The sequence below is a fragment of the Bactrocera neohumeralis genome, chromosome 6 (assembly GCF_024586455.1).
Source record: "Bactrocera neohumeralis isolate Rockhampton chromosome 6, APGP_CSIRO_Bneo_wtdbg2-racon-allhic-juicebox.fasta_v2, whole genome shotgun sequence".
Taxonomy (NCBI): domain Eukaryota; kingdom Metazoa; phylum Arthropoda; class Insecta; order Diptera; family Tephritidae; genus Bactrocera; species Bactrocera neohumeralis.
The window spans coordinates 14034851-14054941 of record NC_065923.1 but is presented as its reverse complement, the minus strand read 5'-3'; the positions used below and the strand labels follow the sequence as shown (position 1 = coordinate 14054941).

At 33.2% G+C, this 20091-nt stretch overlaps 7 protein-coding genes and 1 long non-coding RNA gene across 9 annotated transcripts; 4 read left to right on the top strand and 4 right to left on the bottom strand.

The window, feature by feature from the left end:
• The first annotated feature begins 104 nt into the window (after nucleotides 1-104).
• LOC126763804 (RNA-binding protein 45) lies at nucleotides 105-2923 on the top strand. Its single transcript, XM_050481617.1, has 9 exons — nucleotides 105-590; nucleotides 649-843; nucleotides 916-1292; nucleotides 1350-1413; nucleotides 1472-1569; nucleotides 1637-1743; nucleotides 1817-1987; nucleotides 2046-2119; nucleotides 2372-2923. Exons 1-8 carry the CDS (start codon nucleotides 256-258, stop codon nucleotides 2115-2117), a joined length of 1419 nt encoding a protein of 472 aa, XP_050337574.1. The 5' UTR covers nucleotides 105-255; the 3' UTR covers nucleotides 2118-2119; nucleotides 2372-2923.
• A 792-nt stretch (nucleotides 2924-3715) lies between these two features.
• Nucleotides 3716-5369, bottom strand: LOC126763805 (eukaryotic translation initiation factor eIF1). The gene is made up of 3 exons (XM_050481618.1): nucleotides 5221-5369; nucleotides 4544-4701; nucleotides 3716-4483 (listed from the first exon to the last, which is right to left on the bottom strand). The coding sequence occupies exons 1-3, from the start codon at nucleotides 5246-5248 to the stop codon at nucleotides 4337-4339; spliced, it is 333 nt and encodes a 110-aa protein (XP_050337575.1). The 5' UTR covers nucleotides 5249-5369; the 3' UTR covers nucleotides 3716-4336.
• A 65-nt stretch (nucleotides 5370-5434) lies between these two features.
• LOC126763806 (uncharacterized) lies at nucleotides 5435-6428 on the top strand. Of its 2 annotated transcripts, none has more exons than XR_007667672.1 (2): nucleotides 5435-6041; nucleotides 6197-6428. It is a non-coding gene; the product is annotated as an uncharacterized LOC126763806 (long non-coding RNA). The 2 variants fall into 2 exon arrangements; XR_007667671.1 differs by having other exon boundaries at nucleotides 5435-6051.
• Nucleotides 6429-6698: 270 nt separating this feature from the next.
• On the bottom strand, nucleotides 6699-8496 carry LOC126763803 (modifier of mdg4). Its single transcript, XM_050481616.1, has 2 exons — nucleotides 7895-8496; nucleotides 6699-7824 (listed from the first exon to the last, which is right to left on the bottom strand). The coding sequence occupies exons 1-2, from the start codon at nucleotides 8363-8365 to the stop codon at nucleotides 6769-6771; spliced, it is 1527 nt and encodes a 508-aa protein (XP_050337573.1). The 5' UTR covers nucleotides 8366-8496; the 3' UTR covers nucleotides 6699-6768.
• A 322-nt stretch (nucleotides 8497-8818) lies between these two features.
• On the top strand, nucleotides 8819-9974 carry LOC126762065 (NADH dehydrogenase [ubiquinone] iron-sulfur protein 3, mitochondrial). Its single transcript, XM_050478549.1, has 4 exons — nucleotides 8819-8955; nucleotides 9013-9084; nucleotides 9146-9639; nucleotides 9704-9974. Exons 1-4 carry the CDS (start codon nucleotides 8895-8897, stop codon nucleotides 9869-9871), a joined length of 795 nt encoding a protein of 264 aa, XP_050334506.1. The 5' UTR covers nucleotides 8819-8894; the 3' UTR covers nucleotides 9872-9974.
• A 291-nt stretch (nucleotides 9975-10265) lies between these two features.
• On the top strand, nucleotides 10266-13310 carry LOC126761437 (solute carrier family 66 member 3). Its single transcript, XM_050477575.1, has 5 exons — nucleotides 10266-10440; nucleotides 10504-11039; nucleotides 11887-12146; nucleotides 12703-12823; nucleotides 12889-13310. The coding sequence occupies exons 2-5, from the start codon at nucleotides 10895-10897 to the stop codon at nucleotides 13017-13019; spliced, it is 657 nt and encodes a 218-aa protein (XP_050333532.1). The 5' UTR covers nucleotides 10266-10440; nucleotides 10504-10894; the 3' UTR covers nucleotides 13020-13310.
• On the bottom strand, nucleotides 13266-16730 carry LOC126761436 (NF-X1-type zinc finger protein NFXL1). The gene is made up of 11 exons (XM_050477574.1): nucleotides 16472-16730; nucleotides 15794-16410; nucleotides 15573-15731; nucleotides 15405-15518; nucleotides 15229-15345; nucleotides 15041-15172; nucleotides 14735-14946; nucleotides 14475-14673; nucleotides 14199-14399; nucleotides 13854-14108; nucleotides 13266-13792 (listed from the first exon to the last, which is right to left on the bottom strand). The coding sequence occupies exons 1-11, from the start codon at nucleotides 16659-16661 to the stop codon at nucleotides 13370-13372; spliced, it is 2619 nt and encodes an 872-aa protein (XP_050333531.1). The 5' UTR covers nucleotides 16662-16730; the 3' UTR covers nucleotides 13266-13369.
• Nucleotides 16731-16984: 254 nt separating this feature from the next.
• Nucleotides 16985-18785, bottom strand: LOC126762057 (caspase Dronc). The gene is made up of 2 exons (XM_050478537.1): nucleotides 18069-18785; nucleotides 16985-18006 (listed from the first exon to the last, which is right to left on the bottom strand). Exons 1-2 carry the CDS (start codon nucleotides 18495-18497, stop codon nucleotides 17149-17151), a joined length of 1287 nt encoding a protein of 428 aa, XP_050334494.1. The 5' UTR covers nucleotides 18498-18785; the 3' UTR covers nucleotides 16985-17148.
• Between the last annotated feature and the right edge of the window lie 1306 nt (nucleotides 18786-20091).

Genomic DNA, 20091 nt, shown 5'->3' with positions numbered 1-20091 from the left:
ATAAATACCTGAAGAATATTTTATCGCAAATAATCAATAAATATAACACCACTAGTAGAAAATATTATTTCAATGATTATTTGTGAATCGATTATTAGTTTGATAATACACATTCCTATTACCGGTATACATAATTTTATCCACGCCATTTTATCTAGAACAAATTAAAGTTTGTGAACATTTTCAAAATAAAATTAAAAACTAGTCCAAGAAAACGATTTTTACGTAAAAAACAGTAGATTTATTATATTCGTAATGTCTGATTATCGATCACAATCGCGGGATGGACATCGTGATAGTGGACGTGGCGGTGGCGGACGAGATTATTCCAGTGATGATGATCCGCCCATGTCGCGTCTTTTCATAATTTGTAACAAAGCACATACCGAAGAAGATTTCCGTGATGCATTTTCTCCATATGGTGAGATTGAAGATATTTGGGTTGTAAAGGATAAAAATTCGGGCGAAAACAAAGGAATCGCTTATGTAAAATTTGCCAAAACATCAGACGCCGCTAAGGCACAAGAAGAGATGAATGGCAAAACCATTGGTAAAATGGATCGCACCTTGAAGGTATTAGTAGCAGCAAAGTAAGTTCAGATATATGCAACAATTTTCCCTTTATTAAAGTTTTATATTTGTCTTTAGTCGAAACCAAGGTTCGAACAAGTCAGAGAATGAACAGGAAAAGTATGTGCGTTTATTCATTGTTATATCGAAATCTGCAACAGAAGAGGAAATCAGAAACGAATTTTCACAATGGGGAGATGTGGAAAATGTGACGATAGTTAAAGACAAATCCACAGGATCTCCGAAAGGATTTGGTTATGTTCGATTCACAAAGTAAGTATTGTAATAGAGTTGGTTGTGCCACCGATATTCACATGTTATATTAATATACTTGAACTTCCGTAGATTTTATCATGCTGCAGTAGCCTTTGAAAACTGCCCCACAAAGTATAAAGCAGTATTCGCTGAACCAAAAGGTTCAACACGATCTCAAAGAGATCAATACGGTCGACCAGCGGATGATAGCCCACTTATTAGTTCCGGTCGCAGTGGTGGCGGTGGTGGAGGTAGTGGCAGCGGCTCTTATAACAATGGCAACTTCAACAATGATTGGAATTGTTCTTTCAATAGCGATATGGCAGCATTCCTCCGTATGCAGAATGTACCAGTACCACAACCAACATGTTTAGAAGTGATTGCTAGTCATTCCGTGAATCAGGATCAGTTATGGCGTTTATTTGATATAATCCCTGGCTTGGATTATTGCCAAATAACTAGAGAATGTTCGTTCGACCATATTTTAGTTAAGTATGATTTTATTTTTTGTTCATTATTTTCAGATGGACCGAGAACTAATGAAGCAATAGTGCTTTACGACAACCCTGAGGCAGCTATTTATGCAAAGTATGAATTATCAATCACTATAAAAATATATGAAATAATATGTATTATTTTATCGCAGAGACAAATTGCATGGTTTGGAATATCCAATGGGGGAGCGTATCATAGTTAAAGTGGCCGGAATGAGTTCAGCTAGAATGGACACATCTTTTATAGACAGTATGCTATTTATACATGTAAGAAATCGCAGAAATAGTTTTAAATTTTTTTTTTTTTTTTTCAATAGAGCGTACTAAAAAGGATTCAATATGTAATGTCCCATTGCCACCTGCCCAGCCCATGGTATCGCCCGATACAACAGTAGCACAGCGTTTGTTTATCGTTTTAGCTGCGGTAAGTTTATATATTAAACAAAACGTCCAGTATATATGTACATATATGCTAATATTTCTTCTTTTATTTACAGAATCTTCCGCAGTCTATATTGAAGAATGTTTTCTCTTGTTGGAAGGGTTTAATCGATGTTTACTTGCTACCGAATAAAAATTGCGGCTACGTTAAATACGCGGATAGAGATAGTGCCCAAAAAGCCATTCAAACATTGAACGGTGCGGAAATTTGTGGCACAAAAATTAAGGTAAATTGCATTATATTTATGATATGTACTCGTATAAAATAGAGAAATTATTTTTTAGGTAATGGAAGCCGAAGAACGAGGTAATGGAGATGGCGATGATAATGGAAGGAAACGCTTGCGTAGAAATTAAATGTAAGAAAATCTTTGAAACGTAATTATATTTTATTTTATTTTTCTTTGCAAAAAATCAACAAATGACAATGTCAAAAATTTGTAACTGGTAAGTAAAATTTTATTTCAATTTAAAAATTGTAAATTTTTTTAAGCAGACTGATCACTAATATATGACCGTCTTATTATTTACTAAGTATTTTTTGTAAAGTATATGTTTCTAGAACTAATATTTGCAGGTTAATGAGCGTATTTTGTTTTTCTTTTTCACAGACATAAAACATAAAGCAAACCAAATTAAAACCATAACAGTAACGTTCCATTACTTAATAAAACAAGATATATAATGAAACTAACTGACTGCAGAAAACATTTACGGAAACTAAACGCAAACGGAGTTAAAACGGAAACTGGTAGATACAATAAGAACGAAGATAACACAAAGGTGGTGAAAGCATATACTACATACGAATATGTAAAATGCTTCAGCAATGAGCAAAACCACCAAACAAAACGACTTAGACCTTCACAATCACTGTGTCACAGTCATAGTCACCACAATATGAATAATGCCACAGAATGCCACTTGTATAGACAATGACCGATTTGAGACCAAGTACCCCAAAACTAAAACGGAGTCAAAACCGCTAACGAAGCGCAACGGACACTGCAATGAGTTATAGTACAGAAACAAATTGATATTACGAGTGTTAATTTGAGAAGAGCTTTTACAAGAATAAATGAACGAAATTAGCGAAAAATTGAACGTAACCTAAACTAGAACGAGAACGCGAACCTGAACTAAACCCATATGGACAAAAATAATGTACGAGCAGGTCAATGAAGCAAGAACCGAATTAACCTTACCACAATAAACTTTAATACTCGAGTATCCCCTTCAATTTACATTTACATACCTAAAATTAGAAACTTAACACTTAACATCTATCCATACTTGTACATGCCTGTTAAGACTTTTACTCATTATTTAAATCGTTTATATTCGACAGTTCGATGAGGAAAATTTTTTCTCACTGCTATCAAGCTGTTTTTATGAAAAATTTCTGCAACAATATAGCTAACAGGTTTGGCATTTCATAAATATAGTATGTACATATATATACAAAAATAAAGATATGTGTATATAGTATGTATATATATAAACATAAAGGTATATATACATACGTACTATTTTAAACGCAGATAATTATAAATATATTATTACAATTATAAATATATAAAACAATATATAATTTTTCTCAAATAAAAGATGTTTTATTCCGTGGTTAACAAGTGCTGGTAAGTAAAATTTCGTAATTTGTTTGCATCAGTGAATCAATATTTAAATAATCTAACTGATTATAATAGGAATGTGGTGAATTTAATGCCAAGTATTTTATGAAAAGTATGCCGTTTGCAAATCAACCAAATTTTAACCGACCCGGAACGCCGATTCTAATAGCGGCCATTAAGCATACAGTTACAAACTTTGTCCCATAAAATAAACAAGGCGGGATATAGCGTTCGAATTATCTATTTCAGTTACTCTACTGTTTATTAATATTTTCGTATGTTCGACTTACAAATAATCATATCCTATTTGAATGAAAAATATAGTTGTTTTAAATTATTTATTCATTTGTTCATATTAATTTATATAATTGCAAATTTAATAATAATAGTCTTCTTCCTTAGTTTTGTAATGAGTGCATTAGCGTAGATATAAGAGAATTCGTTTCTCCCCTCGCCAAACGGGTTCCCATATTAATATTAAACTATTAGCATTACTTTGACTACATTCATTAGGTCTGCTGTTATACACTGATTTTAACATTTTTTATTAATAATAATTTCAATCAACTAAAAAACAGACTTCGTTGAAAATGTAATTATGATACTCGGAAGTAGAGTGAATTTTGTCGAATCTATGATGTATTAGCAGTGAAATAAGAGAAACGGGTCGTTAGGATTAACATTGTTGTGGATAACTATTGTATGTAAATTATTATTGTTTTCATAGTGTGCTAAGTTTCTTGTTGCTAAAGAACAATACGATCATTTTCGATTTAATTTCATTTAAAACAGTTGTAATTGTTATTATAGCCCACTGTTGTAGTTCTCATTGTTTCTGATGGTCTATGAATTGATAATTCCTCTAATTTGTTGCTTCTTTGACTTTCTGTTGATTGTTTGCTGACTTGGTAGATTAATTCAAAATATTGTTCTTTGTTTCTTAATTTAAAAGCCGTGAACTTTCAACTGATCAGGTTTCGCTAGACCTGCCTTGGTCAACCATTGGCAGATATTTTCACGTTGGTCGCCCTGAAGCTGTAATACCTCTCCGTATTCGGGATGTTCGATTACTGTGCCATTGCAGGCAAATTCCTTAAAAATATACAAATTAAAATGTACTTTCTCCATTAATTCGGTCTTAATATGACTTACCTTTTTACATGACCGCACAATTTTCTTTAAATCATATTCTGATGATAATCCTTGCACAGTTGTTAGTGTCTTTCGACCATTTCTCTGCTGAATTCTTATGTGTACAAGACCGTCCTGAACATCATCGTCAGCACCCTTAATTGCATCAGCAAATGGGTCTGAAATTAAAAAACATATTTCGAAATAAATATGTGAAAAGCAATATAAATATATGTCTACATATTCATAATACAAAGAATGAAGAAAATTATTATTATTTTTATATGTCAAATTTCAAGAACGCGATATTGACCACTGTTCCACCCATTTATATTGAATGCCTTTGATGGTGACTACGTCAGCTTCAACTTTGTGACATTGCTTACGCTTATTGTTGCACAAAGCAAAATTGAGAAGCATCGATGCTGACTCATCAAAAACACAGATAATATTTAACCAGCTAAAATAATAGATATACGGAAGACCTAAATATTATATTCTACTTTCATTTGATAATTTCTATCGTTCATACTGCAATAAAATCTTTATATTGTTTTCTCTTCGAACCATTTCCACACAAACGGCAGCCATTTTCTCCTCAGAATGTCGAGAAACGAGAAAACCCAAATTCACCTTTTTTTGCCGTTCCAAAAGATATTTTCTATAGTTCACATTTGTCGTCATGTATTTTCACTTACCAAATGTATTTAAATTCTGGATGGACATACGATAATAAAAAGCAACCACAGCTGAAAATAAAAAACCGTTCGCAATGATATTTTTATTGCGTTGAATTACTGAAAATTTTCACTTGTATTTTTAGTAAACGTGCGACGTTTCGAAACGCTCTAAATTAACAAATGTCTCAACAGGCAATGAAACGCGTGCTTTTTTCGACTTTTCAGAGAACGTACGTTCTCTGGACTTTATTCTAAGAAATGAAACGAAATGGTATTTGGCAGACGAAATCTCGTACAAATCAGTACGGAATCTATTACTCAGTGGAAGATGAAAAAGTTGTTGCCAGATGTGTTAAAGAAATTACCAATGTGTTGAACAAAAAATACTTTTTTAATAAATATTTACGAAATTTGTTGTTTGAAAATTTAAATTGTGGAAATTATTATTCATTACTATTACAGTATTAAAAATGATTAACTAACGGAATACAAGCACTGTTTCGATTGCCTCGAAGCCAAAGATAATGCTGGATACAAAACAAAGTTTTATGAATGGGTGTGATCTACGGAACTCAACAAAATAGATTCATTTCTGAAGCGGTTGATTATTGGCGATGAAAAAGTCACTTACGACGTTAAGCTAAACAGTCGTGGACAAATTGTGGTGGCTAGCGAAAAACGTGGCCAGGCTAGAATGGACGATCAGGAAAGTTTTGCTAGGTGTGTGGTGAGATTGACAGTTATCAACTATTATGAGCTTCCCCCTGCGACCTTGGTATTAATTCGGACCAATTCTGCCGACAATTGAATCGTATTAAGGAAGCAATCGCACAGAAACGGTCAGTTTTGGTAAGAAGGAATAGAACTGTCTCCCACAGGATGACGGTTGGCCCATATTTTCAATCAAATGCATAAATAAATCTATTTCTTTTTAAAATACTATATACATATGTTTATATATATATTTTTTTTAAATTAAATGTCCTTATTACAGAAATTGTTAAATATGGATAATTTTTAGTAATCAGACGCCCTCTGATAGTACTATTTTCAAAAGTAACTCCGGAGGACTTTATGTTACATCAGCGATAGCGGTTGTTGCATTGCATGTACCATATACTTATGTATGTATGTCATATAAACATTTATGGTTTATTTCGGGACAGACTTTAGATCACATTAGTGTATTGCAATTTATTTGAAATATTAACGTATTCAGCGTTTTATAATAAAATTCAAGCCTTTTTTTATTAAAATTATCAAAAAAAGGATTTGATAAATCTTTAAATTCTTAAGAAAATTATCCACTTATTCGAAGAAAGTATTTAATAATGAATTGTTTTGGGCGTTATAGTTTTTACTATAATTTAAAAGAAAGTACTTAAACAATTCGTTTACAATACGTAATTCACAATAAAATGAAAATTTCAAGTGACCCTGCCTTTATAAAGGCATTAACGTTAACGTACATAAAAATTAATAATGAAACTTATAGATTAACACTGTCAGTGTGTATATTAGAAATAAATCTACATATGTGTATCAAACTAATTATAAATACTGGTTTTAAGATAATATTACTTCCTCTTTTATGTGGCCTAGTTCAAGTTTCTGTGAAAGTTCTGCTTCAGCTACACGCTTTTGAAGATGACGCCATAGAGTGCTTTTCGGTATATCAAATAAATTTGCCGCATGATTTTGCGACATCCCTTCATGTACACAAGCGTGCAATGCTTTAGTTAATTTATCTTTTAGTTCAATTTTCGAGTTAACATCACGTTTCTTAAAAGAAACATAATCTGGTAAACGTCCTTGCTGTGCCAAACGTACTTTATGTCTATGTAGTGTAGACATGGGTATATCTAACTCGCGACTGATATTTTTCAAAGAGTCGCCACCTTTTAATCGTTCGTAGGCCATGGTCAGAACAGGGTTTTCACGGGTTGTTTTCATATAATTGGGGTGTTTGCGCACTCTCCGCCAAAGTACCGTTTTCGATAAATCATATTTCAGTGCAGCCTTCTGTAAGCTCATACCTTCATTTATTACTGCCTGAACAGCATAAAAAAGAGCATCTTCTTGAGTACCAGGTGCGGCGTTCAATGTGGTAAAATTATCATCAGTCTTTAATACTGAAATGGGATCTGCGGTGGGGTCAAGTGTGGTAAACATTGATTGGTGTATTTGATCGGTGTCTGAAGTGGATTGCGATTTAATTTTGATAGTTTTAATTTTTGGCGTTGGTTTTATTTGAATTAGTGGTTGTGGCACTTGCGTAGTAGTTGTTGTTGTGGCAGTCACTTTTGGAGTGCTTGTTGTTGCAGTATTTGTAGTAATTTCAATTATAGGATCTGTACTATTACTACTGTATTCCTCTATGATGTGAGCCTCTTCTGCTGTATCATCCATTTCAACAAGTTTTTCGGTATCAGAATTGGAGCCATTTTCTAGTTTATTATTTTGGGTTAAGGTAAAAGTTCCAGAATTTTCAGTTAATATATATTCATTTGCTGCACTGGCAACAGGCATGTGTTCGATGGAGTAAGTAATTTTGCTATGTTGAGCTTCGTTATAGACATCCAAAAATTCCAGCTCTCTTTCATGTTGTATTACATTTTGTGTCTAAAAAAATATAATATGCATTTATTTTTATTTTTGTAAGTTTTTATATATTTGGATAAATTTTACTCACCTCGATTTTCTCGACAGCAATATTTTCTTGTTGTTCAATAAGCTCTTCTTGTGCAATTTGTATATTGCTTAGAGTCTTTACTGCCTCTGTTGTCTGGACACCACCGGATAACGTCGCATTGTTGCACTCAAAACTTATTGCTGACTTGATACCCAAAGTATTTATAGCTTCCAAGAACTCAGACAAATTGGTCGATGTGAGGCTTGTTTCGCCAATGTATATAAAAGCTAATACACTGTCGAGCAGAGATCCTTTTATATCTGGCACCACAATTGTTGCTTCCTGACCCATTGGCACATCCACCAATAGATTGCGCAGCAAGTCTGAACATGACGATAGGACAAACCGATGGGCCCGCACTGAATGACCTTTGGCTACCAGTGTCACTTCACAGCTTTGAGGATCATTGCGAAGATTTCTTTGTATATCAAATATTGTTGCCGAATGGCCCATCCATTTCAAATGATTCATTATAGTCGGATTCGCCGAGTATGTTTGTTGTGTTTTAATTTCAGTAATTTAGATTTAGGAACGTCAAATTCTCTGAAAATTCTATCGACAAAATTTCGCTAATTCCACACACGCTACGGTCCGAAAATGAAATAAGAACCATTTTGGAATTTATTTACAAGGGTTGCATTTTGCTTAATTTTCATTTGACGTTTAGTGCTATTAAAAATAATAGTTTTTGAAATAGAAAATGTTTTGCAGCTATAACTCTCAAATCTCCAAAAGAACTCATTACATTTTCTGTTAAAATGCAGAATATTCAAATTGAAATGTTGAAGTTTATTTTCCAATGAATTTTAAAATAATAAGTATGAAAGTAGGAATCACACTATTCTATATTTATTGTTTATTTATATCGGTGGACAGTATGAAATACAACAATGCTGTGAATACCTGACATTTGTATTTGACTTTTGTATGTTGTTATATAAACAGCTGTCAAAAAAGTAAGGTGCATTATCGGAATATTTGCTAAATCAAAAAGGGTGAAATGGCAGCGATAATTAGGAGAATAGGTTGTAGGGCAATCAGCAATTTCGCTGCAAAAAATGGTAGATATTCAAATTATATAATTTAACTAGTTGTTTTGACTCTTAAACACTTTTCAGTTACTGCTCCTAAAGCGGTGGGAGCCATCCGATTGTCCAGCACCACGCCTGCCCCTCCAGCAGAAGACAAACGTGAGTTATTTGCTACAAATTTTAGTAATTACTTAACACCTTTTATCTGTATACTTTGTAGCTACTTTCCGCAAACCTAACGAAGCAGCTCGCTTAAATTTAAGCAATTTCGGACGATATGTAGCCGAATGCCTTCCTAAATATGTGCAGAAGGTACAACTAACCGCAGGTGACGAACTTGAGGTTCTAATTGCCCCGGAGGGCGTAGTTCCTGTACTGCAGTTTCTGAAGGATAATCATTTAGCACAATTCAGTAATTTGGTGGATATTGCCGGTATGGATGTACCAAGCAGACAGTATCGTTTCGAAGTCATCTATAATCTCTTATCGTTACGTTTCAATTCACGTATACGCGTTAAAACTTATACTGATGAGTTGACTCCACTGGATTCGTGTAATGAAGTCTTTAAGGCAGCAAATTGGTATGAACGTGAAATTTGGGATATGTATGGCGTGTTCTTTGCAAATCATCCCGATTTACGCCGCATATTAACTGACTACGGTTTTGAGGGACACCCACAACGTCGTGATTTTCCATTATCCGGCTATGTCGAGGTATTTTTGTATAACAAAAATATTGTATAAAGTATTAGTTTTACTGTCAATTTTTATAATTTAGTTGCGTTATGATGATGAGAAAAAACGTGTGGTCTGTGAACCATTAGAATTGGCGCAGGAATTCCGAAAATTCGATTTGTCAGCACCATGGGAACAGTTTCCAAACTTCCGTAATGCTAATCCACCAGCCGAGACTGTAGAAACCAAGCAGGAGAATCCTAAAAAATAAACGATACATTTGAAATGTAGCATAGTTTATAAATTGTTGCGATGTGCAGAATTAATGTACCCCAAATATAATGGAAAATAATATATCGCTTCAACCAATAAAATCATTTTTAATTAAAAAATGGGGTTGATTAACTGTTCTATACATTACATACATATATACATATGTCCCTCTAAAGGAATGGGGTTGTCATCAAAGCAAAATCTTTCCAAAGTATTGAGACATTTAAATTTGAATAAATTGTCTTATCTTCTATGAATATAAAGGTTTAATTTTGTTAACGATTTCTATCATGGCAACTCTGCTCACGCTTATATACACTATACTATAGTGCATCTCATATTAACAGGTTCTCAATGTACACAGATACTTTACGTTTTTTGTATTTGCTTATGGGTGTGCACCGGCATTGATGGACTCTTTATTTGCAAAAAAACAAAAACTGAAGAGTAAACGGGAAGACCGGGCGGAAACTACATAGTTCTACTCTGCTTCTAGGTGTCACTTTTCTCATTTCGAAATGTTTTTTACCAGATTGCTATCTCGGCACTCATAGCATACACAAATAGGTATAGATGTACATATTTATGTAATTATATTTATGTATAAATTAATAAATTAATTTTACACAGGCACGAATATCGTGATTTCTCTGTAAAGACTGTTTGAACGCTCTTTCAATAATATATATATTATTTATTAGTATTATTAGAATGACAAAACGGGCATTGGCTCATCAAATGTTCAACGCGAATTTGGTTGAATAATATTTTTGTAGCCGCAAGGAGTGAAAACTGCTGACATCTGCTTAAAACGAGCTAAAAAAGAAAACGCTAAAATATAATAGTAACAGTTGTGATAAAAGATATTGTGCAATAATATCTAAACTAAAATTTGTGTCCTTTCGCTGTTCTTTTTTTCAACATATTTAAATAAACACATATGTAGAAGGAAATAAAACACAAATAGTTACTTGTAGTATATTAGAAAATTTATTTTTTGTTAATTTATAATTGTGCTAAAATGACAATGGAAGCTATTTCCAACTACTTTGAGAAGGGCATAGTGCTGGTTATTGCTGATCTGCTTAGTCTGATAACAGTGTCGTCTTGTTTGGTTATTAAGGTGCCACAAATCAATACAATACGAGCAAACAAGTCATCAGAGGGTAAATAAAAATAATTTATTTGAACAAAACTACTAAAATAAGAGTGTATTTGCGTATGTCTTCCCACTGGTCTGAAACTAGCATACATACATATGTACATTAGTGTTCTTCTGTTAGTTCCGATTAGTGAAGAGCTATTAGAAAATATTTTGGAACGGAAGTAGTTTTTATACAAATATCTGATAAGAGTATTCACAAACAGTATATGGTGGAATATGAATATACATACATATATGTAAGTATGTACGAATATAATATAAACATATGCATGTACCATATAGCTAAAGCTGATTTGTATAAAACAAAGTTCACTTTTATGATCTTTTTTGATAAAACAGTTAAATTCTATCTTTAAAACTAACGGTATATTATAGTTTGACATTTGAAGAATATTCTGTTAATTTTTAAAGGTAAAATATTAAAAAATCGGCAATGGCAGCGTCTTACAAAAAAGTCAATTTCAAAAATCAAAATAATATAGTAGATAATTGCTTTGCCCAGGTAACGCTGTGGAAGTTTTTCGAAATTATATTTATCACTTCATGGGATGGCTTTAGAATCTAAATCTAATAAAGATTGAAAAATATGTACATATATTGATTACAGACCAGTTTGAGATAAATGTTTTTATTGACAAATGCATATTAAAGTAACTACATTCATATTTATATAACTGTTGTTCAATTCACAACCTGTCGTAAAGCATCGTAAAATCGTAAAATTATAAATTTTTACACTTGTTTTTTTTTTTTGTAATTTTACGATTTTACGATGCTTTACGACAGGTTGTGAATTGCTCATATACATATAATTACAAAATGATGTATTTAATTTTTATAATTTCAAGGCATTAGCGTTCTTGGTCTCTGCCTCGAACTCTTCAGTTACACCGTGATGTTGTCTTATAATTACAGCCGGGGTTATGATTTTCTATCGTATATGGAATACCCCATACTGCTCCTACAAGAATATGTGCTTATCTACTACACCTTCTTTTATCAAAATTTATTGGGCGTACGCACTCAGATAGTGGCGGTGCTTTATGTTGTCGTGGCGACCCTGATTTACTTCAAACTGTTTCCTCTATTGATACTTACGTTTCTTGTGGTAAGTTTTAGATTAATAGAGATCAGATAATAAGTCCTAGGTTAATAAAAATTACATTAATCATTCGTGATTCTCATTAAAAAATAAGTACATTGTCTTATATGTATGTATGTAGGTTATGTTGAGATTTACCCAAAGTAATTTACTGCAAAAAATTTAATTTTGAAATTACCGAGTATTGGTGCATATTTTTTTCAATAGATTTTTCGTAAGTTTTTAAATTTAAAAGTTTTGGTCTTAAAATTTTTATTATAATATAATTGACCTTATTTGCAATTTTTTTAAAGATATCTATAATGAGTTGTTGGGCGATTCGTAATACAGAAAAAAATTATTTGTAGGCCGTTCCCATAACAGTCGTACAGACATATCAGCTCGGCAGCATCCCTCAAAAATTCTTCAGAAATGCTTTCGCTAGTACAACAACAATAGCATTAAAATAAATAAATACATATATTTTATAGCATGCTTTAGGGCGCGTTGTACAAAAATACTTGGTTGGGACTTTATATCATTATCAAATGTTTGCTAATTTACAATCTTTGTGTGTTTGCAGCCATTTTGTACACCAATCGGTGCTATAAGTAAAGTTCTACAATTAATTGCAATTCTACGGACAAAGGATGCTTCTTCTGTCAGTCGTACAACTTGGGCGCTATCAGCATTCACCAATTTGAGTAATTGCATAGAGAATAAAAAACAAAAAGCAAAAACTAATTTTATTTCTAAACTAACTATTCAGCTCGGATCTACACCGTTTACGTGCAGTCAAGTGACATGATGTTGCTAATTAATTTCTTCATATCCACCTTCTTAAGCTCGTCAGTGTTTGTCGCAGCTTGCATTTACAAGGAAAAAACAAAAAACGAATAAGAAAGTCCAACGGAGGAATTGCTGCTGAATTTTAAACTTGTTGGATACTAAAAGTATGGTTTAGCTCAAATTTATATTAAAAAATCAATAAAGTGTCTGTTAACTATTTTTAAAGAGCGCTAAAAAACATTTTGATTATATTTGATATTTCGAAAATATTTTTATTATATAATTTACGTAGTCTTTCGTTGATATATGTATATAGGTTGAGTTGAAGAACTCACCTAAAATAATATTTTTGTAATATTTTCGCAATTATATGACAATAAATGTACATTTTTTATTTCTTAAGTATGCTATTTTGGTAAATATAAAACTTGATTAGTGTATATACAAGTGTAATGCACTTATTAACTATCGGCATAGAAAGCTACAGCAATAGCTAAAACGATTGCTAGTATAATACCACCATAAATGCTTAATATCTTCCAATTTATCTGCCTATTTGGTTTTTCTACGACGACCTTACGTTCTTTGTATTTTCGTTTGCTAAATCTCTTTTCAAATTGTTCAACTTCTGCACGATTTTTCGCCTCTTCTTGTTGGCGTAATTTTTCTTGTTCCCGTTTCAACTGTTCTGCCAACTTTATACGTGTCTCAATGCAAAATTCATCACAAGGTATAGATGTTTGACCAGCACGATGTTTATCACAGGCGATTTCTGCTTTCAAACGTTTGCATTCGCAAAATATGCGCATTTTTTTGCGACACAATTCCGGGTTTGGACACTTCCCCGGATGACAAGGTGTATGACAGCGATGACCGCATAAAAACTGAAACATATTGATTTAAAAGTTATTTGGAATTAATAAAATGTTATGTAAGTACGCTTACAGTTTTGAGGCAACGGTTTCCGCAGCTCTTCAGGCGTTCCTGTATTAAAGCGATTTCCTCTTTGGCACCTTCAACTGGAAAATATTCGGAACACTTGTAGATTAATTGTGTTAAACCACAATAACATTTGGTTTTGATCATTTTGTCACATGGATTACATGGCGGAGCGTGACAAGGTCGAGGGCAAGCATGCTCACAACCCGCTGGACGGGATACATTGCAACCTTCTTGGCATCGGGCGCAGCCGAGTTGCTCCTGAATTATAAAAAAAAAATTAAACATATTTAAATTTAGGTTAAAAATGTGTAAACTAAGAAAATAATTGAATGCTATAAAGGTACACACCTTCATATCTTTCAAGTCGGTCACGGCGTGGCATATAAGCTCACATTTGTGGTTACCACAACGCAATGCTCGATTACATTTGCGTTGACAGGATGTAGGTTTAGAATTCCAACAAGGCCATTCAGCTATTTCATGACCACCAATACACGTGACTTCCACCAATTGTTCACATGGCGGATGCGGCTGCTTTTTGAATTCAAACTAAATACAAGAATAAATAAAAATAAGATATAGACATGCACATACAAGTTTTATTTGTATTTATATATTATGTACCTGTTTGCTTTGATGCCACACATTTGCACCGCCATTAAGCGGATTTTGTTTGACAACTTTAACTGCGGCATGACACTTAGCTTCGCAAATATGCAGACACCCAGTGGTGTCATTTACCAGTCCACATTTTTGATTACAAGGTGGACATTCGTTTTTGTGACAGCGATGTTTGATTGGATGGTGACATTTTGAAGGAATACTGTAAATCTAGGATTAGAGCAACATGCAAGCAAAAAAAATATGTATGTATATTTTCAAACCGGCATAATTCCATGCACATAACGCGGGCTGTACGTTCACGTCCACAAGGGACACGTTTTGATGTTTTTCCACATCGACAATTTACTTGTGATTGCTGATTACAAGGATAACATGGTCCTTCATGACAAACCGAATGGCACTTGTGTTTTTGACAAGTGAGTGGTTTTCCACATATTTTATCACATTGTTGACAGCTGCGGCCATCACAACACTTAGTTGTAGAAAATAATTAAATTACAATAATTGCATTTAACTAGAAAGCAATCCTAACGCTAATACATATTATTAATTGTAAGTATACTTACCTTTTTGTTACAAGTGTGTTTGCCACAATCTCTCATTTGCTTGCATTTGGTTTCACATGTAAATATTTTCCAGCACGGCAATTCCTTTTCATGTATGCCACAGCGGCATTTCTTTTTTGTTATTATTAAACACTGCAAGTACAAACATGTGATAAGTGTTTTGGCGTATAATTTGCATTACATCTTACCAAGTTACATTCGCCACGATGACATCGTTGCGTGCAAGTATGCAGTCCACACGATAATAGTTTTTGACAAGTATCACCACAAGGATCAATGGTTTCGATACAGGGTACGATTTTTTGCTAGTAGTGAAGAAATTTGTTTAAATGCAAATAAATAGTATACTTTGCTTTTTACTTACGGTTTTACCACATGGACAAGACCGTGGTAAACTTAAAGGACAATTACCACAAGCCCCCGAGTGGCATATGCGCTTACACACGTGTGCTCCACATGAATATTTTGAGCCGCAAATCTAATACAAATTGATTGAGAACGGGCAACAATTTGGCACAAATATCTTTCTTACCTTTTTGCAATGCCATTTAAGTTCAGAACAATTACGTTTCTTCGTCTCAGCACCACATTCGCACGGCTGTAAACTGGTACTCGTACATGGTGGACACTGATTGGGCTTATGACATAACTCTTTACATCGATGTTCGCCACATGGAAGTAATTCTTTACACTATAGCAACCAGAAATGTATTTTGTTCTTAAAAATATATGGTATATATTTTATGAACTTACCTTTCTATCACATTTCCACTCTTTATTTATACAACGCACAGATTTTTTCTGTGATTGACCACATAAGCAACTGGTTGTGGCATACTGAGAACAGGGCGGACATGGACCCGGATGGCAAAGCAACATACATGTATGACCACAGGTTGGTTGCAAGTTTTTACCGCATATTTCTCCACAAGAATGCGGTAATAAAAATGCTGCGGGGCGTGGATTTTCTTCTTTTCCACAAAAGCACTTATAAGTTGCCGGTTTTTCCTCCAAACAGTAATCTTTGCGACACTGCGGACAACTCCAGTGCAATGGCCGCTTCCGCTTCGGCGGTACGAATAGTCCAAGATTATTGTAGTAACCCTGTTCATTGCTTGTTTGTTCAGTGGATGCTTTCTGCTGCGCGATGCTATCATTGGCCCAGCGTCGTATACAGTTTAAGTGGAAGAAACAATAGCAATGTTTACAGGTCCAAATCGAATCAGCTCGGCGCACACTACCAATACAAATTAGACAAGTTGCTGATCCTGAATGCAAAGCGTTTTCAAAGAAGGTAGCAGTTTTTTGTTGTAGTGCTTGTTGAATACTTAATCGGCTGCCGTCAGACTTGTAATGCCTAAATAGAGAATCTAACAATAATAAATATATTGTATCTGTTTTTTCTAGGAAATATGTATATGTAAAATATACCTAATATTTTAGATTCGTTAAGCTCCTCTTCCTCTTCATCGGAACTAGAGGAATATTTTTCCACTATTTTCTTTGCAGCAGCTATATTCCGGGCATGTACTTCTTCAAAACGAGTTGCTCCATTCGGATTTTGTTGATTTGACTTGGAGCCTCCTTTCATTTTGTCGTTCTTGGCAGAAAACACAGACATTTTTTAGAAATTGTTAAGATTTCTGTTTCTGACGTGGGAATTAAAACAATTTTCTTCACCGGCTGTTTCAGATCCATTTCAAGGTTACCAGAAATTTGTAATTTATTTAATTTTTGGGGGATTTTTCATTTATCAACAGAAATCTTTGTTTACTATGCATTCCGACCTTTAGCATATGGTTTATAAAAAAAGTTTTTATTTAAAATTTACTACAACTTCTATATAAGACAAATGTTTGAAATTCCCCGCAACCAAATTAATTAAGGTAAAAATTTAGTGTGTCAATTAAAAAGAACTTTGTGCCATAATAGAAAAACAAGATCTTTATTCTAAGATATAAATCACATTTTATTTTCGTTGTATATATGTAAAAAATGATGTACACAAAATTTTTATAAAATATAACACTATGTATACATACATATATCAAAATTTATACTTATAATATGTAGGTATGTAGAAGTCACACATTTATATTCGTTTCTTGCTACTCTTGCGAATGACCAGGATTGAAAAATAATTTGTAATTAAAACCGATATTACGGAAATTACCCATTTGTATACTTCCGTTTTCAGAATACATTTCACCAATGTTTCTCTGTACAATTTTTAATATATCCTCAAAATGTGTATCATGAGCATGCTCAGCTATTGCCTTACAAAGACCCTGAATATACCAAGAACCTGTAACCGCATCTCTATAAGCTTTGAATCCTTTATTAGTGGCGTAGCAAATTAGTAAATCCGACAACTCTGCATTGCGATCCTTATTTGAAGTAAAGGGGATGGTGTCAGTCTCTGTTTTGGCTTTAATTCCTTTGTCTTGCATAGGACCACGGCAAAATGGAAATATAAGAACCTTTGGTTTTTGCATTAAATTGGGACATCTTCGGTTGGAAAAACGATCAATGACTTCTTGCACTTTTACAAATGATCCATCACTGAATGCCACTTCTTCTTCATTTTTACCGTCGAGTTCGCCATGACTCATAAATGCCAAGACAAAAGATTCGGTTTTGAGTGTAACATCCGACTTTAATAACGCATCCAGTAAATCAAAAAACTGCTCTTTGGAACCATTTGTGGTTATAAATATTTTAAAACCTAATTGTCTGAATACGTATATAAGTATATCACTATCATTTGAGGCTCCATTGCGATAATCAGTCTTAAATTTTATATAATTGGCTATAAAGAGGACTCCTCGGTTTTGTTTGGACTGCATTTTATAGGTTCCAATTCGTTCACATGTATTAATCTGGTTGGCTTTTGTAACTTCATATTTCACTTTTGGATCAACTGATTCCAAGAACTCTGTTATGTTAGGTGTGGAATTCTCGTCAACCTAGAAAAATAAAAAACAAAAATAGTATTTCACTACGATAGCTTTTAAATTTGAACAAATACCCTTGAATGCACGCTGTCAGGTATGTCAGTCGCCGGTGCTGGAATTAATTCAATTGGTTTCTCTGTAATACTTTGTATAGCTTGTGGTAAATTCTGACGATATTCTCTGATAGCGTTAAATTCTCTCAGTCTCTCCAAAACTTGCAGCGCTTCGACATAGTCCAAATCTTTAAGAATTTGTTTTAATTTATCGAATGCTTCGGGACCTCGGTGAGTAATTTTATCAAAGAGTTTTTTGTGCATAATTTGATCTAAAGTTTGGGATCCTCCACCATCTACCATACTTTTAGAATCCAAGTGAAGATTATAAACCATTTGCTCTGAAAGTAAACCCGCACTCCTACAGGCTTGAAGTAGGGGTTTCAATTCAGTGTGCTGAATAAGTTTGTTGATGTTTTCTTTTATTATTTTTCGATGCTTATCATCCATTTTTCGCGTTAGTAGTGGTTGACAATGAGATTGAATTAGTCAGCTCCTAAAATGGTAGCAATGGCAATGACAATGGCCTAGAAAAGAAAGCTCTAATTCCTGGGAGTATTTCGATATATAAGCTTGCAAAATGTTTATATTATTAAGCACCAAATACGATTTACAGCTAAGATTCACTATATTATTTTCACAGTTATTGAATTATCCTTTTTTTTTACAAAATTTTGCTCCTTTATTATCAACAAAGGATCGCACAATTTGCAATTTCACAAAACAATGACAATTTCGCAAGTGCTCAAGCAGATTCTAAATACACAGCACCTTGCCACACTTTTCAACTATCAAATTGTTTCCGATTTATTTTAAAACTTAAATTCTCTGTGCGTCTGCAACTATTACTTCCGTAGAATGTTGAAACAAATGTATTGATAATATTTGTTTGGGAATAAATAATTTGTAATTCTTAATATATCAAGTCACTTAATGCCTCATTATTTTAGTGTATAGTTAGCATAATTTCGTAAAAAAAGTTGCAACCCTAAATAAAATGTCAAAGGAAAGGTAAAGAAAAATCGGCTAAATCTTCTTTGTAGCGCGTGCAAGATTTATCAAGTTATTAATTTATGAAGAAATTTAATCAGACTTTCAAATTATTTACGAAATAATTTTACTGTTGTAAGTTCTCACAATTGTTACTATATCTGAAATACTTTTACACCTCATACAGCTGTTTGTATGTTAAAACCAGACAGTCTATATGATGCTTAACCTCGAAGTTATTTAGAGAATTTGGCCTGTATACCGGTATGTGATAATATACCAGTAGTGATAAATTATAATTCTGACAAGAACACTTTTAAGTAACAAATTTTAGTAGTGTTTAAAAAAACATTAAAATCATGCAAAATGTAAAAAATAATTTGCAATATTCATTAAGTAGTATGTTCAGTGTTAAGATATGTCTGATGTATGTATATTCGCTGATGCATCCCTGCATAAGTTTGTTAAACGCGTGTGTCTGTGGTTGTGATCTTCCATTTTGACGTTAGGTAAATTACTACATTTTGATTTGTCAATGAAAGTGCATATGGTGTTAAAATAAGCTGGATTGTGGTTGTTTTGTTTTACTATGTTCTGAACAATTATTAGTTCCTACTTCGTTAAGGTTTTGATTTTACATTTGGATTAAATACATGAAATAATGAATTTGAATACAATTTTAGCAGTAGTCTTTACTGTTATAGGGTCAGTTTCCGTCGTAACCGTGTTAATTTTACTAGGTAAGACCTACATACGTTGATTATGCATTGTATTGACTTTCAATATTTGTGAGAAAAACTACAAATAAATCGAAATAATTTGGTAATACAAACTTTGACCCCCTATTAGCTGTCGTGGTACATTGAACCATTGCCCAGGGCATTCAAGAAAAGAATATTAGATACGTTAACAATTTGCATTTTTTTTAAATATGACATCGGTTTATATGACACATGTAAAACTAATAAATATTTATAATTTTTTTAATTTTAGGTTGGTTCCTGATCTGGAAAGCATTTTTATCAAAATTCCGACTTGTACGTGAATTACTGGG

What these genes read in the sequence shown, in the direction of transcription:
- LOC126761436 (XM_050477574.1), bottom strand. Translation starts at nt 16,661, where the DNA reads ATGTCTGTGTTTTCTGCCAAGAACGACAAAATGAAAGGAGGCTCCAAG. An exon ending in ATGTGCATGGAATTATGCCG is followed by an intron (nt 14,674 to 14,734) that starts GTTTGAAAATAT and finishes CTAGATTTACAG; the next exon opens with TATTCCTTCAAAATGTCACC. An exon ending in GAAACCGTTGCCTCAAAACT is followed by an intron (nt 13,793 to 13,853) that starts GTAAGCGTACTT and finishes AATATGTTTCAG; the next exon opens with TTTTTATGCGGTCATCGCTG.
- LOC126762057 (XM_050478537.1), bottom strand. Translation starts at nt 18,497, where the DNA reads ATGGATGATAAGCATCGAAAAATAATAAAAGAAAACATCAACAAACTT. An exon ending in CTGACAGCGTGCATTCAAGG is followed by an intron (nt 18,007 to 18,068) that starts GTATTTGTTCAA and finishes TTATTTTTCTAG; the next exon opens with GTTGACGAGAATTCCACACC.
- LOC126763803 (XM_050481616.1), bottom strand. Translation starts at nt 8,365, where the DNA reads ATGAATCATTTGAAATGGATGGGCCATTCGGCAACAATATTTGATATA. An exon ending in TTGCTGTCGAGAAAATCGAG is followed by an intron (nt 7,825 to 7,894) that starts GTGAGTAAAATT and finishes ATATTTTTTTAG; the next exon opens with ACACAAAATGTAATACAACA.
- LOC126761437 (XM_050477575.1), top strand. Translation starts at nt 10,895, where the DNA reads ATGACAATGGAAGCTATTTCCAACTACTTTGAGAAGGGCATAGTGCTG. An exon ending in AGCAAACAAGTCATCAGAGG is followed by an intron (nt 11,040 to 11,886) that starts GTAAATAAAAAT and finishes TATAATTTCAAG; the next exon opens with GCATTAGCGTTCTTGGTCTC. An exon ending in TGATACTTACGTTTCTTGTG is followed by an intron (nt 12,147 to 12,702) that starts GTAAGTTTTAGA and finishes GTGTGTTTGCAG; the next exon opens with CCATTTTGTACACCAATCGG.
- LOC126763805 (XM_050481618.1), bottom strand. Translation starts at nt 5,248, where the DNA reads ATGTCCATCCAGAATTTAAATACATTTG. An exon ending in CCAGAATTTAAATACATTTG is followed by an intron (nt 4,702 to 5,220) that starts GTAAGTGAAAAT and finishes TTTTAATTTCAG; the next exon opens with ACCCATTTGCTGATGCAATT. An exon ending in TTGTGCGGTCATGTAAAAAG is followed by an intron (nt 4,484 to 4,543) that starts GTAAGTCATATT and finishes TATATTTTTAAG; the next exon opens with GAATTTGCCTGCAATGGCAC.
- LOC126762065 (XM_050478549.1), top strand. Translation starts at nt 8,895, where the DNA reads ATGGCAGCGATAATTAGGAGAATAGGTTGTAGGGCAATCAGCAATTTC. An exon ending in CAATTTCGCTGCAAAAAATG is followed by an intron (nt 8,956 to 9,012) that starts GTAGATATTCAA and finishes AACACTTTTCAG; the next exon opens with TTACTGCTCCTAAAGCGGTG. An exon ending in CCCTCCAGCAGAAGACAAAC is followed by an intron (nt 9,085 to 9,145) that starts GTGAGTTATTTG and finishes TATACTTTGTAG; the next exon opens with CTACTTTCCGCAAACCTAAC.
- LOC126763804 (XM_050481617.1), top strand. Translation starts at nt 256, where the DNA reads ATGTCTGATTATCGATCACAATCGCGGGATGGACATCGTGATAGTGGA. An exon ending in AAGGTATTAGTAGCAGCAAA is followed by an intron (nt 591 to 648) that starts GTAAGTTCAGAT and finishes ATTTGTCTTTAG; the next exon opens with TCGAAACCAAGGTTCGAACA. An exon ending in GGTTATGTTCGATTCACAAA is followed by an intron (nt 844 to 915) that starts GTAAGTATTGTA and finishes GAACTTCCGTAG; the next exon opens with ATTTTATCATGCTGCAGTAG.